This window comes from Anoplolepis gracilipes, chromosome 6, assembly GCF_047496725.1.
Source record: "Anoplolepis gracilipes chromosome 6, ASM4749672v1, whole genome shotgun sequence".
NCBI classification, from domain to species: Eukaryota; Metazoa; Arthropoda; class Insecta; order Hymenoptera; family Formicidae; genus Anoplolepis; species Anoplolepis gracilipes.
In genome coordinates, this window is record NC_132975.1 from 11558993 (window position 1) to 11579744 (window position 20752).

The 20752-nt window shown below is 35.6% G+C and overlaps 2 protein-coding genes across 4 annotated transcripts; one reads left to right on the plus strand and one right to left on the minus strand.

Moving 5' to 3' along the window:
• The first annotated feature begins 95 nt into the window (after window positions 1-95).
• LOC140667147 (uncharacterized) lies at window positions 96-15859 on the plus strand. 2 transcript variants are annotated; one of them, XM_072894871.1, is made up of 11 exons: window positions 96-339; window positions 11485-11731; window positions 11819-12150; window positions 12358-12603; window positions 12955-13261; window positions 13390-13891; window positions 14001-14159; window positions 14280-14455; window positions 14540-14746; window positions 14835-14858; window positions 15158-15859. In XM_072894871.1, the coding sequence occupies exons 2-11, from the start codon at window positions 11617-11619 to the stop codon at window positions 15235-15237; spliced, it is 2148 nt and encodes a 715-aa protein (XP_072750972.1). In that variant the 5' UTR covers window positions 96-339; window positions 11485-11616; the 3' UTR covers window positions 15238-15859. The 2 variants fall into 2 exon arrangements, with proteins under 2 accessions (XP_072750972.1, XP_072750973.1); XM_072894872.1 differs by lacking the exon at window positions 14835-14858.
• LOC140667146 (uncharacterized) lies at window positions 15752-20722 on the minus strand. Of its 2 annotated transcripts, XM_072894868.1 has the most exons (6): window positions 20599-20722; window positions 20378-20542; window positions 20206-20304; window positions 19850-20011; window positions 19505-19742; window positions 15752-19385 (listed from the first exon to the last, which is right to left on the minus strand). In XM_072894868.1, exons 2-6 carry the CDS (start codon window positions 20436-20438, stop codon window positions 17270-17272), a joined length of 2676 nt encoding a protein of 891 aa, XP_072750969.1. In that variant the 5' UTR covers window positions 20439-20542; window positions 20599-20722; the 3' UTR covers window positions 15752-17269. The 2 variants fall into 2 exon arrangements, with proteins under 2 accessions (XP_072750969.1, XP_072750970.1); XM_072894869.1 differs by lacking the exon at window positions 20599-20722 and having other exon boundaries at window positions 20209-20304; window positions 20378-20598.
• Between the last annotated feature and the right edge of the window lie 30 nt (window positions 20723-20752).

Genomic DNA, 20752 nt, shown 5'->3' on the forward strand with positions numbered 1-20752 from the left:
GCGGGGCAGCGGGCCGAGCCAAGCCGAGCCGAGCCGAGTCGAGTCGAGCCGAGCCGGCGCGGCGGCCGGCGACGTAACGCGCGCCGCCGAGCTGTGCGTCGCGAATCACCGGGACGCGAGCCGCGAGCAACAGTCGCTCACCGGACTTCGTGGTGGAATGAGGTGCTCGTGGGATGTTCGTCGCGCATATAGCCAACACTTGCGTCCAGTGACACTTTGTGATCTCGCGCGATTATCCATCGTAATATCGTTCCCGCGCGTTCCCCTTCAGAGGATCGACGTCCGTTTGCCAGCGAGTACGTACGCATACACGGACACATCGTCGCGCTCTTCCGGATCGTAAGTATATGTTGTTGAATTAATGTACTCTCCATTGGATTTCGCAAGGGATGCGATCGCGCGCACACCTCCCGGGTTGCATCTCTGACCTCGAGAGGGTTGGTTGCACTGTGCAATGTAGGTTACCGTTACATCCGACTTGATGCGAGGCTTCTACCCATGTAACAGCTAGCATTACCATTTTAAAAAAATTAAATCCGAGTGTATTTCATGAGAAAATCAAAGTGGCTAATCGACGCGTTCAGTGTAACTGATCTCGAGGACTCGCATAATGTGGATTAGCGCTCTTCCGTGATTAAGTAATCGTCCTTCTCTATTTATGGCATTAGTATAACTGTGAATTGTGAGAATGAGAGCAATATTGTCGATCGCAATTGGTTAACCAGTGTGCGACTAATCTGAAGGGTCGGTTGCAGTAATGTAAGTTAACGCTAATTCTATTACGGTGTTTCTAGTGACGGATTTTTCATTAAACGCGCGATGTTTACAGAGAATTTCTAAATCAATTTCCCTTTTATTTAGATGTTTTATTATTTAATGAATAATTTATATAAAATGCTATCGTGTAATTGTAGTGATAATAAGTGATAGTTAGCTATCGATTTAAAACTGCACTCGACAGTATCGTTCGTCTAACCACGTAAAGTTTTGGTAAAAAATTCGGATTTATGAAGTCCTTTCAAAATTGCATCGCGTAATTCTATATTTTTATAATTTTATTTTATCGTCAGTTGATGATTTTTTTCCGAAATTAAATCACCACACGTACACACACACACACACACGCACACACACTGATTTCTCTGTGAAAGAAAAACATTTACTTAAATTCTGTTTCACATAAAACTTCATTTGCTGACGTTTAGAATTAATTTGTTGTAGGGAAATCGGAATTTCGAAAAGTCATTCGTAACGTTCCCGTTAATGAAATCTCTTGCAACTTGGTTGACGAGGATCACCAAGTAACGAGATGTATGTATCTGCTTCCCTCCGAAGTAAACGATGCTCTCGAACACGAAGATTCGATAACGTGATGGAAGCAAACTATAACGAAGTAACTTTCGTCGCGTTTCATCCTCGACATTTCTCTTTCATCTCATTCTCGAATCTATATGACTCGTTTTTCGATTGAAATCCCTGCCAATTTTTAACGAACTACATCCTCTTGATGAGTAGTTTGGACCCGTTCGTCCTTCCATGGTTTCCAGAATCTCGACCGTGTTGATTAATTCCTCGAAATTCAGGCGACTCCCTTTGATTTGTCGGGACCGATTGCTTTTCGATCGCTCAAAACTGTAATGTTAAATAAAAATTTGCATTTTGCTGCAATTTTCAACAATTTATACATATACGTGATACTTGTGCCAGTTACCGTTGTTAATACCGGCAAGTCGAAAGAACATCACTGAATAATATCTTCCGAGATCCACTCGCCACATATCGGCTTAATCAACGCTCATAGTGCGTTAGATATTAAAGTTATATAGTGTGTGATCTATAGTGTCTCCAGCAGCAATATTGGCACACTTAATTTTAATATCACGTCAGCACGAGAGCGTCTTGACGAATCGAGTTTCTCAAAACTTAAGATTTGAAACTGTTTATTAATTCCAAGTTTCATATTAAATGATATAATTTTATTCTCGTTTTTTATTATCCTTGTGCAAAAGCAATCTAATTTTTAACTCTTTAACGAGTCTGTCAGCGACATAAATATCGACAAAAAGCCTCAAGTGTAAACAGTTCCATAGACATCGTGACTATCCGGCAATTTCTTTTCCCCACTTGCCTCTTATGACCCGGAATGCATCGTTGCATCACTATACGCGCGTTAATCGTTAATAATTCGCCTGGTCGCTGAACAAATTCCTGCTCTACTAAATCGTTCCCAGAGGAATTGACTTATGCTCTATCAAAACATTATTCTTACAAGTAATAAGAATATTATTCAAGTAACAAATTTCCGGCAAATTTAATATGAAACCGATTCATCAATATAAAAAAAAAGGAAATCTCTTTATCTAACATATAGGATAAATACTGCTAGATACTTATCATCTCTTAATGAAATAGAATGTCGTATAGATATTTGATAGCTTTTAGAAGTAGAGGCTTAGAATCATCATTAGTTTCAATCACATTTGATGATGCGATATGAGAATATTACGGATTAGAAGAAACGATGCTCGAGTTTATATCGATCCGCGAGCAGGTACTATCTAGAGTTCCTGTTCCACCGACGAAAACGATTTGCGGGACATTTTGTAGGATCGTTAACATTTTCTTTGAAAATAATCGAGGGAATAATGCGTGACACGTCCGCCGACGAGATAAGGGGACACCATTCTATTATTTTTTTTTTTTTTTTTAGAGGCTCTTGATAGATTTCTGCTCACGATACTTTTAAAGCTACTGCTTATCTTTTTTTTCTAGAATTAAAAATAGCTCGTAATTTTTAAGGGAAAACCATTCTGTTTTTTTAGCGGTTTTTGATAGATTTCTATATTCACGATACTTTTAAAGTACTGTTTATTTCTGTTTTCTTGGAACTAGAAATGGTTCGTAATCTTTGCAAAATAGCATGCGAATGGGCAATATCGATTACGCCATTTTAAATGCCGATTATTTCAGAAAATAATCTCCGATCGAGTCGACCGGTGACGCGAGCACCATTGCCACCAGTTCGTAGGACTTCTATGCACCGCCTCCTTATCATATACAAGATCTTCTCGTTCTACCACATTCGTATGGTGTTGTATAGTATAATACATACGGTGTGCTATTATACGCCAGCAGCCAGGAGTAACGCTCGTGTCACTTCGCGCGTAACGCGTGCGTTCGCCTCGCGACCGAGCACCCATCTAAGGTCAGTTGCACCTACGCTGGATGCATTAGCCACAACTTAAAAGTATCTATTTTTAAACAGAAATACTCATATGAGCGACATCATTTTTCCCACCAAATGTTCCTGAATATATTTAAAATTTGCGTTAAATATCGCCAACTTTGAATAAATTTAATTCAGTTTAATTTAAAAAAAAATACACAAAATATTCTACTGATATTATCAAAATTAATTATAATTTATAATTACCCTATTTGCGTTTATGTAAAGAGGTAAATTATAACAAATTGTAAAATTTATTTTATGTATGAAATTATGAAGTGAATCCTACAAATTATGGGTTTGTTTTATTCTTGTACTAAATCGTTTAAATTGACTTTTCGCTATATTTATTAAAGATCTTTACAGCGTATCTTACATGCGCATTGACGTTACATTATTCTTATCGCAAAATCGCAAACGGACATTGTACAGTTTTGCTACACCAGGTTCTTCGTTTCCTCGAAGTACCTCTTTCTATATCAGCCATTCTTCCGTCTCTCGATTCGCCTTGCTCTCTCTTTCCTCTCTTTCTCTCTCTTCCCGTTCCTTATCCTTTTTCTCTTGCTCCAACACATCGTCGTGGTTCCGTTATCCGTGGTAAATACATGCCGGGCATCCTCTGTGCGTTTTACCTCCGGAGAAAATAAACAGTGTGCAGAATGCGCACGGCATCGATCGTGCGTTATTGACACCGTGTATGTGATCGGGTTACAAAAATGAAATGGCGAGGCAAAATTGAGCTCATATTTTTATAGACCACAGGACCAACAATTTTTTTACAGCTTCCATTATTAAGCGATATAACGGTGCAGCTATCTAGAATATCATAATTGAACAAATTGAGCTATTATTAGAAATTAATGCTAATAGTATGATTTAATGTAACCTATCATTATTGATAAAAAAGAAATTTAATTAATTTTATTACAAGTAAAAGTTTATTTATAAAATATTTTTTATCGTTTTTTATTCATTCTTTTATACGGAAATGGTTTATGATTATTTTTATAATCTTTTATATGCGCAATATAATTTCTTTATAAAGAAGGAAAGCATCTATGATGCACATCTTGTGATGCACAAATACGTTTGAACCTTTAACTAGATCCATCAGTTTTATATGCGGGCTTCCGGAAAACATCTTTGTATACCAAAGTTCATAATATCGGCAGCAATCTTGTCCTCTACGATAGTATTGCTATTGTGCCCCGAGGAACTTTGCGAAACCAATGCAGAATCGGTTATTGGAAAAGTACTACCGTCTTTACCAGTCTTACATATACGACTCCACGAAGAAATATTGCGCAAGGAATTTTCGATCGCGTCAACACGATACCAATGTCCGGATTTATATAAGAATATATAAAGCGCGAGCGCGTCGAGACCAACGGAATGCTCAAAACGAATTGCTGGATTGTTTTGTACAACTGTGAGTAAACGCGTAATAACGTTATCGGCGAAAGTTTCCGACTGTAAGATAATTTCCTCTTTGTATGCGCTGAAAAGTTTTTTCACAATCGACCAGTAAGAAAAGTAATGCTTATACTTGCATGGGGATGCCTGACTTTATAGCCACTTTCTGTCATTTCGTATTAATGTATTCTTCCTTATTTAATTTACGTATTTAAAATTGATTTGATTTAATATATTTACTTGTTTTTGGTTAATTCGTAATTTAATTTATCGCGTTTAAAAAAAAAAAAAAAAAAAAGTTTAGATACCTCAACAGGTCCAAACGCGCGCCATCGTCAGATTATACGAGCGGAATTACGCCATATAAAATCGGACGATTATTCAGCGCATCGTATTTACCATTTCTATAGAGGTATGCTGGGAAAGCAAGTTCCCCCGTCATGCAATTTCTCTCGGAGCACCATCATCCGAGGGGTGCAGCCCCATGAGTAAGTGTGAGGAGGGGGAGACGGGACCGATGGGGCGGAATTAGGTGCTCGGTCGTGCAACGGCTTGAATGAATAATTCGCATCGATCGTGAAATCTGTCCCTGCATGTGTCTCACGTCTCACACCACTGCTTCTCTATTGAATCGCTGTTTCGTAGGGATGCAGGTCCATTTTTAGACATTGTTTGGAGTTCGCGCGGAAACATAGACAATCTACATCTATGTGAAAAGCGTGCGATAAATCACGGAATGAATGATATCCGTCTTCGGATAAAAATAGTTCTCGTTTATCTATGGAATATAAACTATTTATTCACGTGCGAGAATCTCTGTCTAGACACAATTGTTCCATATCTTTTTTTTTTTTTTTTTTTTTTTTTTTACTTTTGAAAAATGTTTAAAGAAGATACTTTTATGTATAAGAAAAAATTGAATACAAAGTATATTTTTTTTTAAACATTGAAAATGTTTATACATACATAATGTTTATGCATACTCAGTCTACCTAGTGCAAAAACAGAATTTTTATTAAAAAAGATTGAAGATAATTTATAATGAATTTTTTTCTCTTCTGTTTTTTTTCCTCTAAAAAATTGCAGGCGAATTGTTTTCTTCCTAAAATTAATGATTTTATCGAAAAGAAAGATATTTGAGTGACTTAGCGTCATCGCTTGATATAAACGTGACCCTGAAGCATACGGCAAGCTGATCTGTAGTCTGGTTGTCAACGTTACGACACGCGGACTTCAACGGTTACACGATGTCGGCAATGTTTTTCAAGGACTATGCAGGCGGTGACAATATAAACGGAAAGGAAATATTTTGATAACAGTAGTTTTTGTTATTTTTTTAAGGAAGTTAGAATAAATTTCCGAAAAAACTTGCTATATTTTTTTCCTCCATATCTATCGTACGCGCGCGTAAAATTATTACAACCTCATTTCTACCGAAAGATATTAAAATAGTTCAATTCGATTACGGCTTTTCATCTCTTTTCAGACACGAGAAGAATTTACCCCGTTTTCCACAAATTTCCGTTACACTGTCGCGTTTCTGTGTGTACATTCCAACGCAAACACATACATATATATGTACGCACACATTATCGCAAATATGTGCTTTATTCGCGGCGTTAATATGAGAATTTTTCCATTATCGACTCATAAAAAAGCGGTCACTCTTCCCTTCCGCGCTCCACCCGAAAAGTGTCACGTCCATCATTGAGCGAGAGATATAGAAGACGATGCCTCGTAAAATTAATGAAAAAAAAAAAAAAAAAAAAACGCGATGTCATATAATTATCTTAATGCTCGTGATTACCACGCCTTATTAATGTCGCAACTCACTGTTGAAGAGAATAATCTGCCTTCCGTGCGAAATTCCGTGAAAAGGGTCATCGCCATCGTTGCCGAACCGGTAAAGCTCACACATGCGCCAGTAACTTCTTCCTCCTCTATGATTTCATTAACCCAATTTTGTGAGTCGTACACGTTAGACTCTGTAGGCGGAAGGTCGTATACGCGTAATGATAACATTCCGTGTAATAAGGATATATAATAATTATGTGAAATCACGCATTGCGTATCGCGTGACATCCTGAGAATGCATGCAACTTCGATGATTGTTTCAAAGTAAAGTACAGTAAACGATACAGGATACGTCATATAGCGCACAGGAAGTTACGATAGAAGATTGCCTTGAGAGAAAACTTGCTCGCTCTTATCTTAAGAAGATCTTGAATAACAAAAATTATAACGCGATCGACTATACATGTTATGTTTTAAGATAACTAATTGTAAATATTAAACTAGCTTGTGTTGTAATTTTAAAAAGCTAAATTACCGTCTACATTTTTTCTAACTAAACATGTTTCATAAATTTATCATATATATATATATATATATATATATATATATATATATATATATATATAAGATACCTTGTGTATTATATACATATATATCTCAAGATGTTGTTGAACGATGTTTACAACGTGTTGATTTTTCACGCTTTATTTAATCACAAGGTACGCGCAATTGAACCATAGGTTGAATAAAACAATCTATTTTTAGAGACTCAAAGTGTGCTCGATCTTTTATATGGATATGCAAATTTCTTTTGGAAAGATTTATTCCTCATTATTCAAGCTCAGGCCTTTTGCAACGTTATTTACGAGAAAAAACTTTTATGTTTTCACCTATGAACGTTTCGTGATTTTTTTAATGCTGCGAGGTAATACGTCCCATTATTGGAATCAAGAAAATGAGAAGAAATGATGCGAGAATATCCGTTCATTGTCCAGACTCTTTATAGGTATAGAGTAGGTAATAGTCTTCTGAAAAAAGGTGAGTGTGCTCTTTGTTCGAAAGAGGAGTAAAAAAAAATCTTTCACTTTTCATCAAAGGAAAGTAGTCTTTGATTTGAACATTTAATGCATTCTGGAGAACCTGTCTGTTCAAATTACGCCCATCCACGTTCAATCTAAAAGAAACGAATTGTCAGCTTTTATCGTTATTGACATTCCATCAATACTTATAGATGCTTTCATAAATAGACTTACTTTCATAAATATAAAATTATGGAACTAAATACAAAATGTATGAAGGAGAAACCACAAAGAACTCAACTCTGAAAATAAGTAAACAGCGACTTTCGTGATTGTATTTCTCACGTATCGGCTTAGTGTTTCCAGGAAGAAGAATTTAGAATTTATATTACGGTTGGTAAGATATATCATTGATTTTTTTATGATTTATATGATAAGCGTGTAAGAATTATTGTTAAAAGATTCGGCTTTATCGCAATATATGTTATGATCACAAAGATTCAAAGAATATTTGGTTACTCGTGACTGTATACTGACGGAGTTGGATATTGACGTAATCGGAGACCTGTTCTCGATGATGTAACGTAACTCTCTTGTGGAGGACATCTAGATGTGCAAGAAAGAAAAAGCTTATTCATCCAAAATTAACGTATTACATCGCGCAGAATATCGGATGTTTATCTCCGCGTTGGCTTTAGACAAATTCGCGAGTTTGAAGAGCTTGGAATTATTTAATAATATAACTTATGAAAAATAGATGTAGAAATAATTTCCGTGAGAAAAAAATCATCTCATTTTTTAGTCTACATATTGTAGCTTTTTATTATAGAAATATCTTAAAATCATAGAATATATATTTGTATATATGAATATATACCTGTGTATGTATAAACAAAAAATTGAGTCAGATAAGAGATGTTAAACGCGTATTCTATTATCGCATTTAACGTAAACTATATAACTTCCGTCTCATCGAAACGCCGGATCGAATAAAGCTAGATTAGATGAATCTCGCCTAGTTAAAAAGCGTTCACACGTCTATTTATAGACGACCATCATAATACGTATGGAAAACACGCGGGAATCTTTACGCCTATAGTTTCTTGACTAGAAAATCATCTCGTGAATCGTGCTGAAAATCAAAATACGTTTCATCTTGATACGAAATGAATAAATTTAACGCTCTCATTCGGGGATATTTGATCAAGTAATCAATATACTGCTAGTAAATATTGACAATTAAACTTCTCGGAAGAATCATAATGTGTTTGATAAGCTTGACATTATTGTTACATTTTATAACTTGTTCTTATTTGTTGAAATGGGAATTGTATGAATTTTCGTGTCGGAATCAGGTTTATGACCGGCAAGCACGATAGTCGCTTCTTTAAAACGCGCAGAAACATTGGAGGCTTCCGTAACCTGTCGTTAACCTACTTAGGACTGTTCCAGTACACGCACTGTTCGTTTTAACTTGTTTCATAGTCATTTCAAGATCGACGAACCGATTCCCTAGATTAAAACATAGAATTTATGTCACAATTGCAGTCAATTGCACCCATAACTTGGGAGCAAAGAATGCTGCCACCGCTTGTATAAATGTTAAAACATATGTTATAATTAAAATAAATGAAATTCCTTACTAAATATATTTCTATAAAAATTTTTGTGCAAAATTTAAAATAAATTATAAATATGAACTTGATAAGCAAAATACAAAAAGTAATTATATACTATATCAAAGTTATTTTCAAATATTAAATATTTAATATTTTAAATATTAAATATTATAAGTTTTTAAATATTTAAATAAATTTCTACAAATAAAATATAACAATAATGTCAATAACACCTATAGATTTTTGTCGACATATGAAAAATCAGCAGATATAATGATTTCAAATTTGAAATTAGATTTGCAGCCAATGTAAAGAGATTTTCTCTAACAAGACCAAAGTTTATTCCTTCGGCGGAAATTCGCACTTGTTACTTTACTCTTTTGCGGTTGCTGACCATGCCAAATTTGCGGAACGGAAGATGCTGATCGACCGAACGAAGAGCAGGCGGTCATTTAATTACGGGTCGACGTAGGAGGAGAAATGCATGTTGAAAGAATGGCGAGATAGCTTAGTCGTGAGCTATGTAACCAAGTATATCTCTTATATGTAACGACGACAATTACGACGGCGACGTAATCAATCCGGAACGACACAGGGGGATATACATACGAAGATAAATCACGCCTGCTGGGCGACCATTCAACCGTGCGCTCCCCTTTTCGCAGCTCCTCTTACTGTATGCATAATCGTTGAAGAATGATACATAAAAAGAATAAGAATAAAATCTTTTTGGAATATAAAAAAAGCTCGGGCGAACATTACGATTAAGAAATAGATCGCGTTGAAAATGCGTTGTCAGAATATTAGATCTTTAATTTTTATTTTTATTATTTGGAGTATTAATTACCATAATCTTTTTTATACACGACAGGGAGTTTTTGCGAAAAAAGCGAAACTTTATCAATTATATCGAAATTCTAAAAATAACGTATTAACTTAATACAGATCAATTTTATATGAAAGCCGTAATATAGTTAGCGGTATATGACAGCAGTTTGTTATAATGTAATTAATATATCATCAGCACTCTTGGTGAAAATCAATTATCACAATACGTGCATAAACATATGTATATAGGAATACCGATATGTCACACACAGCTACACGCCTTGAATGTCCCGAATTCATTGCATTTGGATCGGATAGATTGATATAGTACTTGAAGAACATCGACGCGCACGTTTTACCTTGGCATAAATTTACAATTTGTAAGATATACATATACGCGCTCATTCATGGATAAATGTCATCTCTAGTGTACAAGGAAACTTTACGATTCGATAGAAGTAAATGCCTCGATCTCTCTTTCCTCATGTAACGGATATTTGACACGTCGAAATAATTTTATTACATATTCTAGATTCTAGATTAAACCTGTTTTTTCGCTTTCATATCACCGCAAGCTGCAAAAAACATCACATGTTGTGGAATATTAATTGCGACCTACTATCTTTCTTTTTGTGAACTGAACTTGCCATTTATATTAATCTCTGTCCACGGGAGAATTTTTCCAATATGATATCTAATAATAAAGACGCTTGGCAGCGACGTATTCTCGTCAAAGGACGAGTGGGAAGTCTCGTTAGATATTTCACTAATTTTATAATTCTTGTAATTGGATTCTCATTTCACCTGAACGTACTTGGAGTAACATTCGACAAGTCTTTTCGTACGCTTTGAAATGTACTAGGAATACATTTGCATATGATGAGAAGAGAAAGTAAGGCTTATACGAAAGTCCACATACATATTCGGGATATTTGATAGGTAATTTACTTCAGTAGCATGTTTGAACACCATCAGGTCAAGGTATATAAATATGGTACAATGATTTCATTGTCACGCGTTAAGAATCGATGTGACGATATCACATCCGCATGGGTTGCCTTTGATGTCCGCACGCGCGTGCAGGTGCGATCGTCTTCCTGTCCGATTACACGTGGCTGATTGCTGATTCGCACGCGTGACGACCTCGCTCAGTCAACCGAGGTTGTCATAGTGTTTTTATATAAGTGTATTAATATGATTAATTATATAATTAATATCTTATAAAATTATTATAATATTATAGAATAATAATTACATATAATTAATATAAAAACAAATATTTCAAATATGATTAATTATTTATTTTATTCTTACAATGAAGATTGCAAATATGTAACTGTAATTCTATATATATAGAGTGCGAAATTCTAATAATTAATATTACTTGCAATATTCCGTTTTTAATTTTAATTACTTAATAGTAAAATAAAAATATATCTGCTAATTATATTTGAAATTTTGTAATTTATCGAAATAGCTTTATATTAACGAGAAGTATTCATTCTTCGCTCTATTATGTGTTTATTCATAAATATTTAAAAATAACTCTATTATCTGCACATAATTTTTTCTTTGGCATCTCAAGCGCACGCAGAATGGACGCATCGCGATGGAAATAGGTGATCAGTCAGCATAGTAGACGACCCCAGGTCGTCCTGATTGATCGACACACCCGCACATCGTTTCCGAGTAAGACTGACCCGGTTGCTCGTTCCCGATGGCCACGATGGCGTCGACGGAAAAGATGGACATAGAAAAGGACTTGCCGAAGAAGAAGTTCATCAACACAAATCTGATATCACTCAAATGTCTTCTGTTCGTCTTTTTTGGAGGTAAGTATCGATCAACATCGCAAAAACAATCATTTTAGTTCGATCAATTCGGACGACTTCTAACGATCCACAATTATTCTTCTTCAGGCATCGGCTGTCTCTTTCCATTTCTTCCACTTCACATGACGAAGGTGGGACTGAGCATCGAAAATGTCAGGTTCGTGTCGATGATCTCGCCGGCAGTGGCGATACTGGGACCGTTGATAGCGGGACCGATCGCCGACAAACTTGCCGGCCATCAGAGCAACAATGACAAATCGTCGACGGGTCGTTACCTTCGTGTAATGATCGCCGTCGCCTGCATCTTCTCGGCACTTTTTTATTCACTATTATTGCTAGTACCCTCCGTGGATCGTACTCTGTCATCAGCCGGGAAGGGTCCAGGTCTCAAGTTCAATTGCGATCGGCGGGGAGCGATGGTGCGAAGTTAAATGATTAAACTGATAGATAAAGAGTAAAGAATATTGAGAGAAAACGATATACATCTGGAGAATATTTTAACTGTATACGTAGAATTAAAAATGTGATGACAATATATTTTATAATCAAAATATTCTTATTCTCTTTCACTCTAACAATAAGTATAAATAATATCAAATTGTAATAAACGTAACCACATTCTCTAGGTGCGGCAAGAAAGATGCGAAGACCGTTTCGGTTGTCATCGTTGGACCGATGACGAAAGCGGGGTGGGCATCATGCTGCTGAAAGACTGCAACTACGTTTGCTACCCAATCGGCTGGCGACGATGGCGTTCAGAACTCGCTGCTGACACAACGACCTTCCAAAGCGCCGTCGACCCTGAAGCTGATTTCTTCGACGGCAGCGGCGAGACCACAGTCGCACCACTATACAGTGAACTCTATGCGTCGGTAAGGCCATGGTTACAATAAAGTATCTCCTACTGTTTGTGTTACAAGATAAATGCGATGCGATAAAATATAAATTAGAATTATAAATTATGACATTTATATATAATGTCATATATAATTTATATTTCTAATATATAATTTATAATCTCCCTTTTATATATATATAAATTATAAAAAGTCTAAATAAATAAAAGTATAAATAGAACTTTTAATCCTTTAACTGAAAATATCGTTTACATGCATCCAGAAAGGAGCGAAATATTCTCTTTTTCTCGCAGTAAAAATAAAATTTTAAAACAGATAATTGTAATCAGCGTGTATGTATAATTATATACATTATAATTTTCACAGGAAGATCGCGAAGAGACGAAAAAAACTCGTCGTTATGTCATGGCCGAGAACGAGCCACCACATCTATGCTATAAAGATGAAGATGACAATATCATGTGTCACGTTTATACAGAATATTCCGGTGTTTTGCCAGTAAACGGTAGTCTTGGACAGGCATTGAATCCTGAAAATGAAGAGGAATGGTGCGCATATCCTATGACTGAGTATTTTGCCTGTCGAATACCGCCCGAGTTAGAAATCAGAATGGCTGAATTTAATCAGAGTTGCTCCATTGAATGCGATCTCGTCGATCCGTATACTCTTCCAGGTAATAACTTAGGTGCAATTACTTAGAAATTTAGTTCTATCTTGAATTTTGACGACTCTATTTTCCACGCTGACAGCAACGAGAAATAGAAAATTTTTCTTTTGTACCGGCGATAATATAAATTTCAGACAGCGTGTTGGCGGACAGCCAGTGTCAACGTACTGGAGATTGGGCGGAAGCGGCGTTTTGGATGTATCTATTCGTACGTTCGATCGCAGATATCTTCCCGACGACTGCCGTGGCTCTAATCGACGCGGCGGTGGTGATCGCGACGAGGGAGACGTCATGCGGTCGCGGCGACGTGGGACGTCAATTGGCCTTTGGCTCTCTCGGTTTCGCTCTATTAGGACCGCTAACCGGCTATCTGAGTACTTTAACGAACGATATCGGACCGGCCTATTGGCTACCGCTCGTTTTGCACGCTGTGCTCATGATCCTTACGGCTGTCATCGCCCTGTCAGCGAACGGCATGCCGCTCAGTCCACCCGAATGGTGGTGGCACACGAGAAGCGGCATGCTGGCGCTACCAATGAGTGCTATCAAGAGGTATGGCAGCGAGACCGCTGCCTTGGTCTTTATCCTATTAGTTATGGGGACCTTCTGGAGCGCGATGGACAGCTACTTGCCTTTGTAAGATTTCAATGAGATAAATAAGATAAAATCATCAGATAAAATAATTTAATCGTTTGTTAAGCCGCGATTAGAACATTAAACATTATTTCTTTTCTTCGTCGCATAGGCATCTGCAAAAACTAGGGGGCGATGAACTTTCCATTGGTGTCGCTATGACTGTAGGAGCAGTTCCAGCGTTCCTGTTTCTCTGGAAATCGGAACATCTTGTGGATTATTGTGGACATAGTAATCTTCTCATCACTGCCTTTACGGTGTACATAATCAGGTAGGTAAGTTTTTCTAATCTGATAATAATTGCAAATCTAGAAGAAAAATCTCTTCTTATTGAGTTTTCACATTTATTTGAAAAATTTAATACAATTGATCAATAATAATATAATAATAGGTTCACCGTATTGAGCCTCGTGTCAGAGCCTTGGTGGTCTCTAATCACGGAGGCTCTAGAAGTATTCACCTTAGGAATAATGTGGGTTACTGCCATTCTCTACCTGAGACATTTGGTACCGCGTCATTTAACTGTGACTGCCCAAGCGTTACCTGTGATAGCTCACTTTTGCGTCGGTATGCCTCGCCGTTTATAACGATATACGTTTAAACAATCAATAAGTATGAAGAATTATATTGACTGTTCTATTCAATGCGCAGGCCGGTGCCTCGGAGCCGTCGTCGGTGCTTATATTAATTTTGGTGACGAGGATATCGTAGAATCGCTGAGATTTGTGTATCGTTGTATGGCGATAGCGGCAGCCGTCGTTGCCGGTCTGTATTTCGTCTTATATCATGGTCTACTGAAACCGAGATGTCATGCACACACTATTCAAGGTCCTCGTCAACCTCCCACGATTGTACAAGGTAAGCGGTATTCTATTATACACATGTAATGTACAATTAAGTTTATCATACTTTTCTAACATATGCATCGTAATTTTAACTTTGCAAGCTGCCATAAAAGACTACGAATTGAGTAAGTGATCAAACATAATCGAGATTTTCGACTTTGTATTGTTCGAAATATGTACATATCTTATATGTCTGTGTCTAATAATATTTCTTTTTCTAAACGCGGAAATTTTCAAAACTGTCTTCTCCGATTTTAACGATTCGTCACGATCGGAAAAAAGATCAGTTATGCACATTTCCGTGGAATGTTCCTCTTTGTCTGCATGGATCATGAAGATGTCTGTCAGTTATTTCCGCGAATTCGTGTTATATTTCTAATTTTCATCGTTTCCATAATTTTTTTAAATAATTTTCCAAATACAGCAATGAACGGAAATGGGAATTACATGCCGCTAAGGGTGTATCATAACGGAATGGGCAAAAAAGGTCAATTTCGATACTGAGAAGTGATCTATGAGGACGAATGAAGAATTTTAGGAATGACGCTGCAACGCATAAACTTCAAGAGATACAAATTGCCGATGACGTGCTCATGTGTATTTTTGTTGCATTGCGCATTTAATTCATTAATTTGTAAAATCTAAACCAACTACATTATCATTCTTTTGTTTTTAGTAATGTTATTATTTATATGAGAACCATTATATGTATTATAAAGATCATTACTTGCTCAAGTACTTTCTATGAGCTATATCATCAGTTTTTACATTTCTAATTATAAAAGTGTAAGTAGCCATGACAAATATATAAACTTATTTGCGTATCGCAATAATAAAAAGAAAAATAGAATTTCTTTTTATGTGTAAACGTCCAAAAAAAAATACATGTGACTATAATACTTCTTTAGTTTTTTATACTGTAAATTCATTTTTTATACAATCGCTATGTTCATAAAACTATCAAGATATGAATAGACGGAAAACTTTCTATGAAAAACCATTACAGCGAGATTTACAAGCATCTTTACATGTAACATAAATTGAATAGATATTAATATACTACAAATAAAACGTCTACTTGACCAATGTTACGTTTCTGTGAGTTGATATTATATATATATATATATGTATACAAGAAAAATAAAATAAAAAATACGGGAAGAAAAATGATCGATGTAATTGTTATTTTAAAAACAATTTTATTCCGCATTGACTTATTTATTCTAAATTTATTTAGATAGAGCTGAACAAACATTAGACGAAATTTTGTCCTATTTATTGAAACGTTTACAGCCGAAAGAAAATGTTTTGTGACGTAATCACGATGCTTTCTATCTTACTCTCTTACTCTCTCTTTTCTACCTATTATTCTCTTACGTTGCATAAACTATATTAAATTTAAAGTAATCTCTAATGTATGTATTATAGAAAACAATTTATTTTTTTCGTACACTTATCCTCTCACAAAATTTGCGTACATATACAAACGCATGGTTCACAAATATACGCAAGTATCTACGAATAGATATAATATTCGTATTCATACATTATATAGCATATGTACGCGTACAAATGCATCATTCAACGGTTAACTGCGCACATCACGCAATAATATAATAATAATCGCAAAAGCAAAGTCTTTTACTTATACGTTCTTTATACAGAGCGAGTTTTTATATACAAAAGTATACAAATTGCATAATCACACTGTGACGCAAATTAAAATTTACACAATTTTTGCTGTTTTAATAATAAAAACAAGAAATAAATGTTTTTACTTTCTAATACATATAATTATATTTTTTACTTCAGACTTTGTGCTATTTGCAGTGTAAACTGAAATAATAAATTCTCCTCTATCGAACATCTTTCAATGATATTTACATGTAAACAAAAAATTCAGTATTTGATTTGCAATAAGTAGATCTATATCAATTATTACAACAGTAATACACGAAATAAATTTTTAAGCAGACTGATAAAAAAGACGTTGTATATCTAATTTAAGATTTCATTAATAAAACTATCTTCTTTAAAGATATTGAATAATATAGATATTAAAAGATTATGCACAACACATGTTATTTAATTTCTATAATATTCATCTTTTCTACTACAGGTTCAATATCTTGAAAGTAGAACTTTTTCTTTCGAGATAAAACAAAATTATTAGAAATATAATACCATATTAAATACATCTCTTTGTTGAATAATGAAATTGTATTGTGTGATCAAAATTTATTATTTCCTACGAAAATTCCGAATAAAGAAATATCTATGTATGATATATCTGAGAAATATATATCTATGTAGGTACTTAACATGTCCAGAAAAATATATCCTTACAAAAAAAATGCAAAATAAACGCAGTTTTCCTTAGAAATAAGTTTACTTGATATTATTTTTATTTCAAATAGCTTTCTAAAATTTACAAATAAAATATTATACAATTTTTACACAAAATTTGTTCAAAAGATTAAAAAATTAGAAATGAAAAAACGCGTTATTATGAATTGCAATTTAATAATGCTCCTCATTAATTATCGATAATAGTACAATCGTCCTCATTACTCTTTGAAGTAGATGCTTTCATGTTTACCATATTACTAACAATTTTACTTGATTTTGGATCTTTATTATTTATCGATGTCATTTCTTCGTCTGTATTATTGTGAGTCTTTTGTAATTTCTCGTCAAGTAGTATCATTCCTTGTATTCTGATATCATTTTCTTGTATTCTAATATTAGAATTCAATTCATTAAGAATTTCTTGGTCATCATTAATTGTGCTTTTTAATGTTTTAGTTACGTTGTTCACTGCATCAATAGAATCAGTCATATCACTTTTCTTACTTCTTTCTTCATCACAGATTTTTGACTCATCAGTAGGTATGATAACAGATGAATCTGTATTTTGAAGTAAATGTGAAATAAATGATGAATTTGTTTCTATCTCTTGAAATGGTATTTCATCTGAGTCTACCAAACTGTTTTTATCCTCTATTTGAATGCCATGATCTTCAATGCGCTGCAAATAAAAAATAAACTGCTCCTCATATTTGCCAAAGTTTTTATCTGGTGTTGACATTTGTTTTGAGACACTAGCATCTGTTTTTGAATCATTAGATTTTGTCAAGACAGAGTAAGAGATACATTTCTCATAATCCCTTGGGATATTGTACACTTGAGTCGTTTTGTCCACAGACAAATGCACATTATTATCACCGGTGCCACGATGTATAACTGTTTTTTTAGGAAATAATAAGTTTTCAACAATATTACCACTCTTAACAAGGTCGGATGGTTTCTTAATTCGATATATCGATGCTTCGTATTCAGATTCAGTATCAGAATCGTTAACACAAATCATATCTAAAGGAATATCTACGTTTTCTTGGGACACTAATTCGTTTTCGTTGATCGAAGACGGCGTTTGCGTTTCTGTCTTAATAAGTCTTCTCCATTCATTGTATTCGCGTACTATTCTATCATTGATATTCGCCAATTGGAGGACTGTGTCACGCATATTCCGACAGAATTGCTTAACCTTTTGTTGCGCTGCCAATTCAACGTCTTCGATCACTTTGTCTAGCTCGAAGAAACAATGCATTTTTTCCTTCACGTCACTTAAAAGTTTATCGAGTTCTTGACTATGTGGCAACATTGTTTCGCTGAAGGAAGTGACATTCATCGTCAAAGTCGTGCACATCTCTCGCAAAGGCTGCTCCTTTTTAACTATAGCATCATCGTCGCTATTCTCCCAAGTAAGAGCAACAGGAACCACCTTGCCGAAGGAAATATCTACAACGTCATCATCCGCATTGATCATCGTTGAATTTTGCTGTTCAACGACCTTCGGTTCGTCATCGGAATCGCTGTCGAGATCAATTATATTGGGAGTCAACGTTAAATTCATTTTTCTCGGCTTTGGAAGAAGAAAGAGTGATTTGCCACGCTTGTCGGATGTCGGATTGGGTATAGACACCATTGTGTTTTGTGAAGGTTGAACCGATTGCGATTGATATGAGGTTGACGACAATGGCGGTGGCGGCGGCAGCGACTGGTACGAAGATGACGACTGTACTGGCGGCGGCGGCGGCGGCGGCGATGGAAGTGATGATGCCGGAAGAATGAGCCGATTTCGAATTGAAGGATTCACTGCAGTGGGTGTTCGTATGTAAGTATTGGATCCTGCACTGTTCATAAAAGTTGTATGATACAAAGAAGGTTGCTGCAATACATTAGATTCGTATCTCGATGATTTAGTCGAATTTATCATACTAGACGACGGAAGAACGATGCCCTCCGATGAACTGACGACTGAACTTTCGCATTTTACAGACTGTGATGGGCCGGTCAAATATGAAGAAGGACGTGGTCTAATGGGAATCGGCTGTAGTTTTGTAATGTTCGGTTTGATTTTGCCGTTCGGATTTATTTTAACCGGTACTCTAAAGTTCTTGAATTGTTTACGTTGTGTCGATAATCCATTGGGTTCATGTTCAAGTACATAAGTTTCATCCTCTTCCTCGGAATTAGATCCTAGTCTTCGACGCTTACGTTTCCTTCTACGTGGGCAACACGGTGATTCATCCAAATTCATTTTTCTATCGAATTCCGCGGCGCTCAATTTCTTGTCATTTTTTAGTATCCTAAAATATATTACAGATATTTTGATTTTGATTAATAAAGTGACCATTTAATGAAAATTAATATTTCTAATATTAATATTATAATATTGTATATTATAATATTGTACATGTAACAATACCTTGTCATTGTCTGTACATGTTCAAGCAAAGCCCAGCATACAGCCCTCGCGCTATACAAATCGCTTGGATGGCATACAAAACATTTCCACTTTTCGTCTGCTTCAATTTTCTTTCTTATCAAGGCTGTAAAATTTCTTTTTATACATTTATAACAAAATGTATTGCTGCAGTATGAGCAGCAATATAAATTGCCACCGTTTGCGCACCATCTACAGAACATGTCTGTAGCATCATCACCTGAGAATGTAAAACATAAATAAATTAGCATATCTGAAAGTACATATTATGAATAAAAATAAATACTGAAAGTACAAACACTATAAAATATACCATTATTATATTACCTTGCTCAAAAGTACCATCTCCATAAAATTCACGACAATTTGCACATAACAATGTGCGAAGCACAGGATGTTGAAACATATTATCACTTTGAGCTGGCGCAGAACCAATATGCATATCGCAAGCTGTACAATGGAGTCTTCGAAATCGTACAGATGAAATATCTGAAAGCATTGAAAAATATCTACATTGTAATCTTCAACTGTTGTGATTAAAAGGAGCATTGATATCTTTATATAATTTTTGTTTTTTCAATAATAAATTTCAATTCTAAAATGTAAATAAAAAAAAACAGTGAAACTAAAACTAAGACTTATTCATTCCAAATAAAAAATTCTTCGAAAGAGAGAAAGCTAACCACCGCCAAACACAAGCTTGTAGTAATTGCTCTCTTCCTGGGAGATCGGTGTGGCAGCCGCGCTGGTCGTGCTGGATACCTGGTCCCTCCCTGGTGTTACTAAAAGAAACAAGTAGGTTAGAGCAATGAAATAAACCCGGGTACAATTTTCGCTGCGACGCCGTCTTCTCACCATTCTCCTTAATCTCCGTCTCCTCCTTTACCTCTACCTCGAGCATGCTCGAGATGTCCATTTGCTTGCAGTCTCTGATCAGTTTGTACCAAAACAACCCGCGGACACCGCGGCTATTGCACCGCCATTTCCCCACAAAAGCGCGAAGTGCGACCCACGACCGGCCTGTATGGTGTAAATGTGAAATTGACTGTTAAAGAGACGCAGATTTGCTCTACTACCTTTCTCGCGATGTTATTGAAGAACAAATTTTCGGAATGGTATCTCTCTCGGAAAGAGAGAGAGAGAGAGAGAGAGAGAGAGAGAGAGAAAGAAAGAAAGAGAGGGGGGAATTCTCGTTCAAGAAAACGCGGCGTTCGTTTTAGGTACAGAACT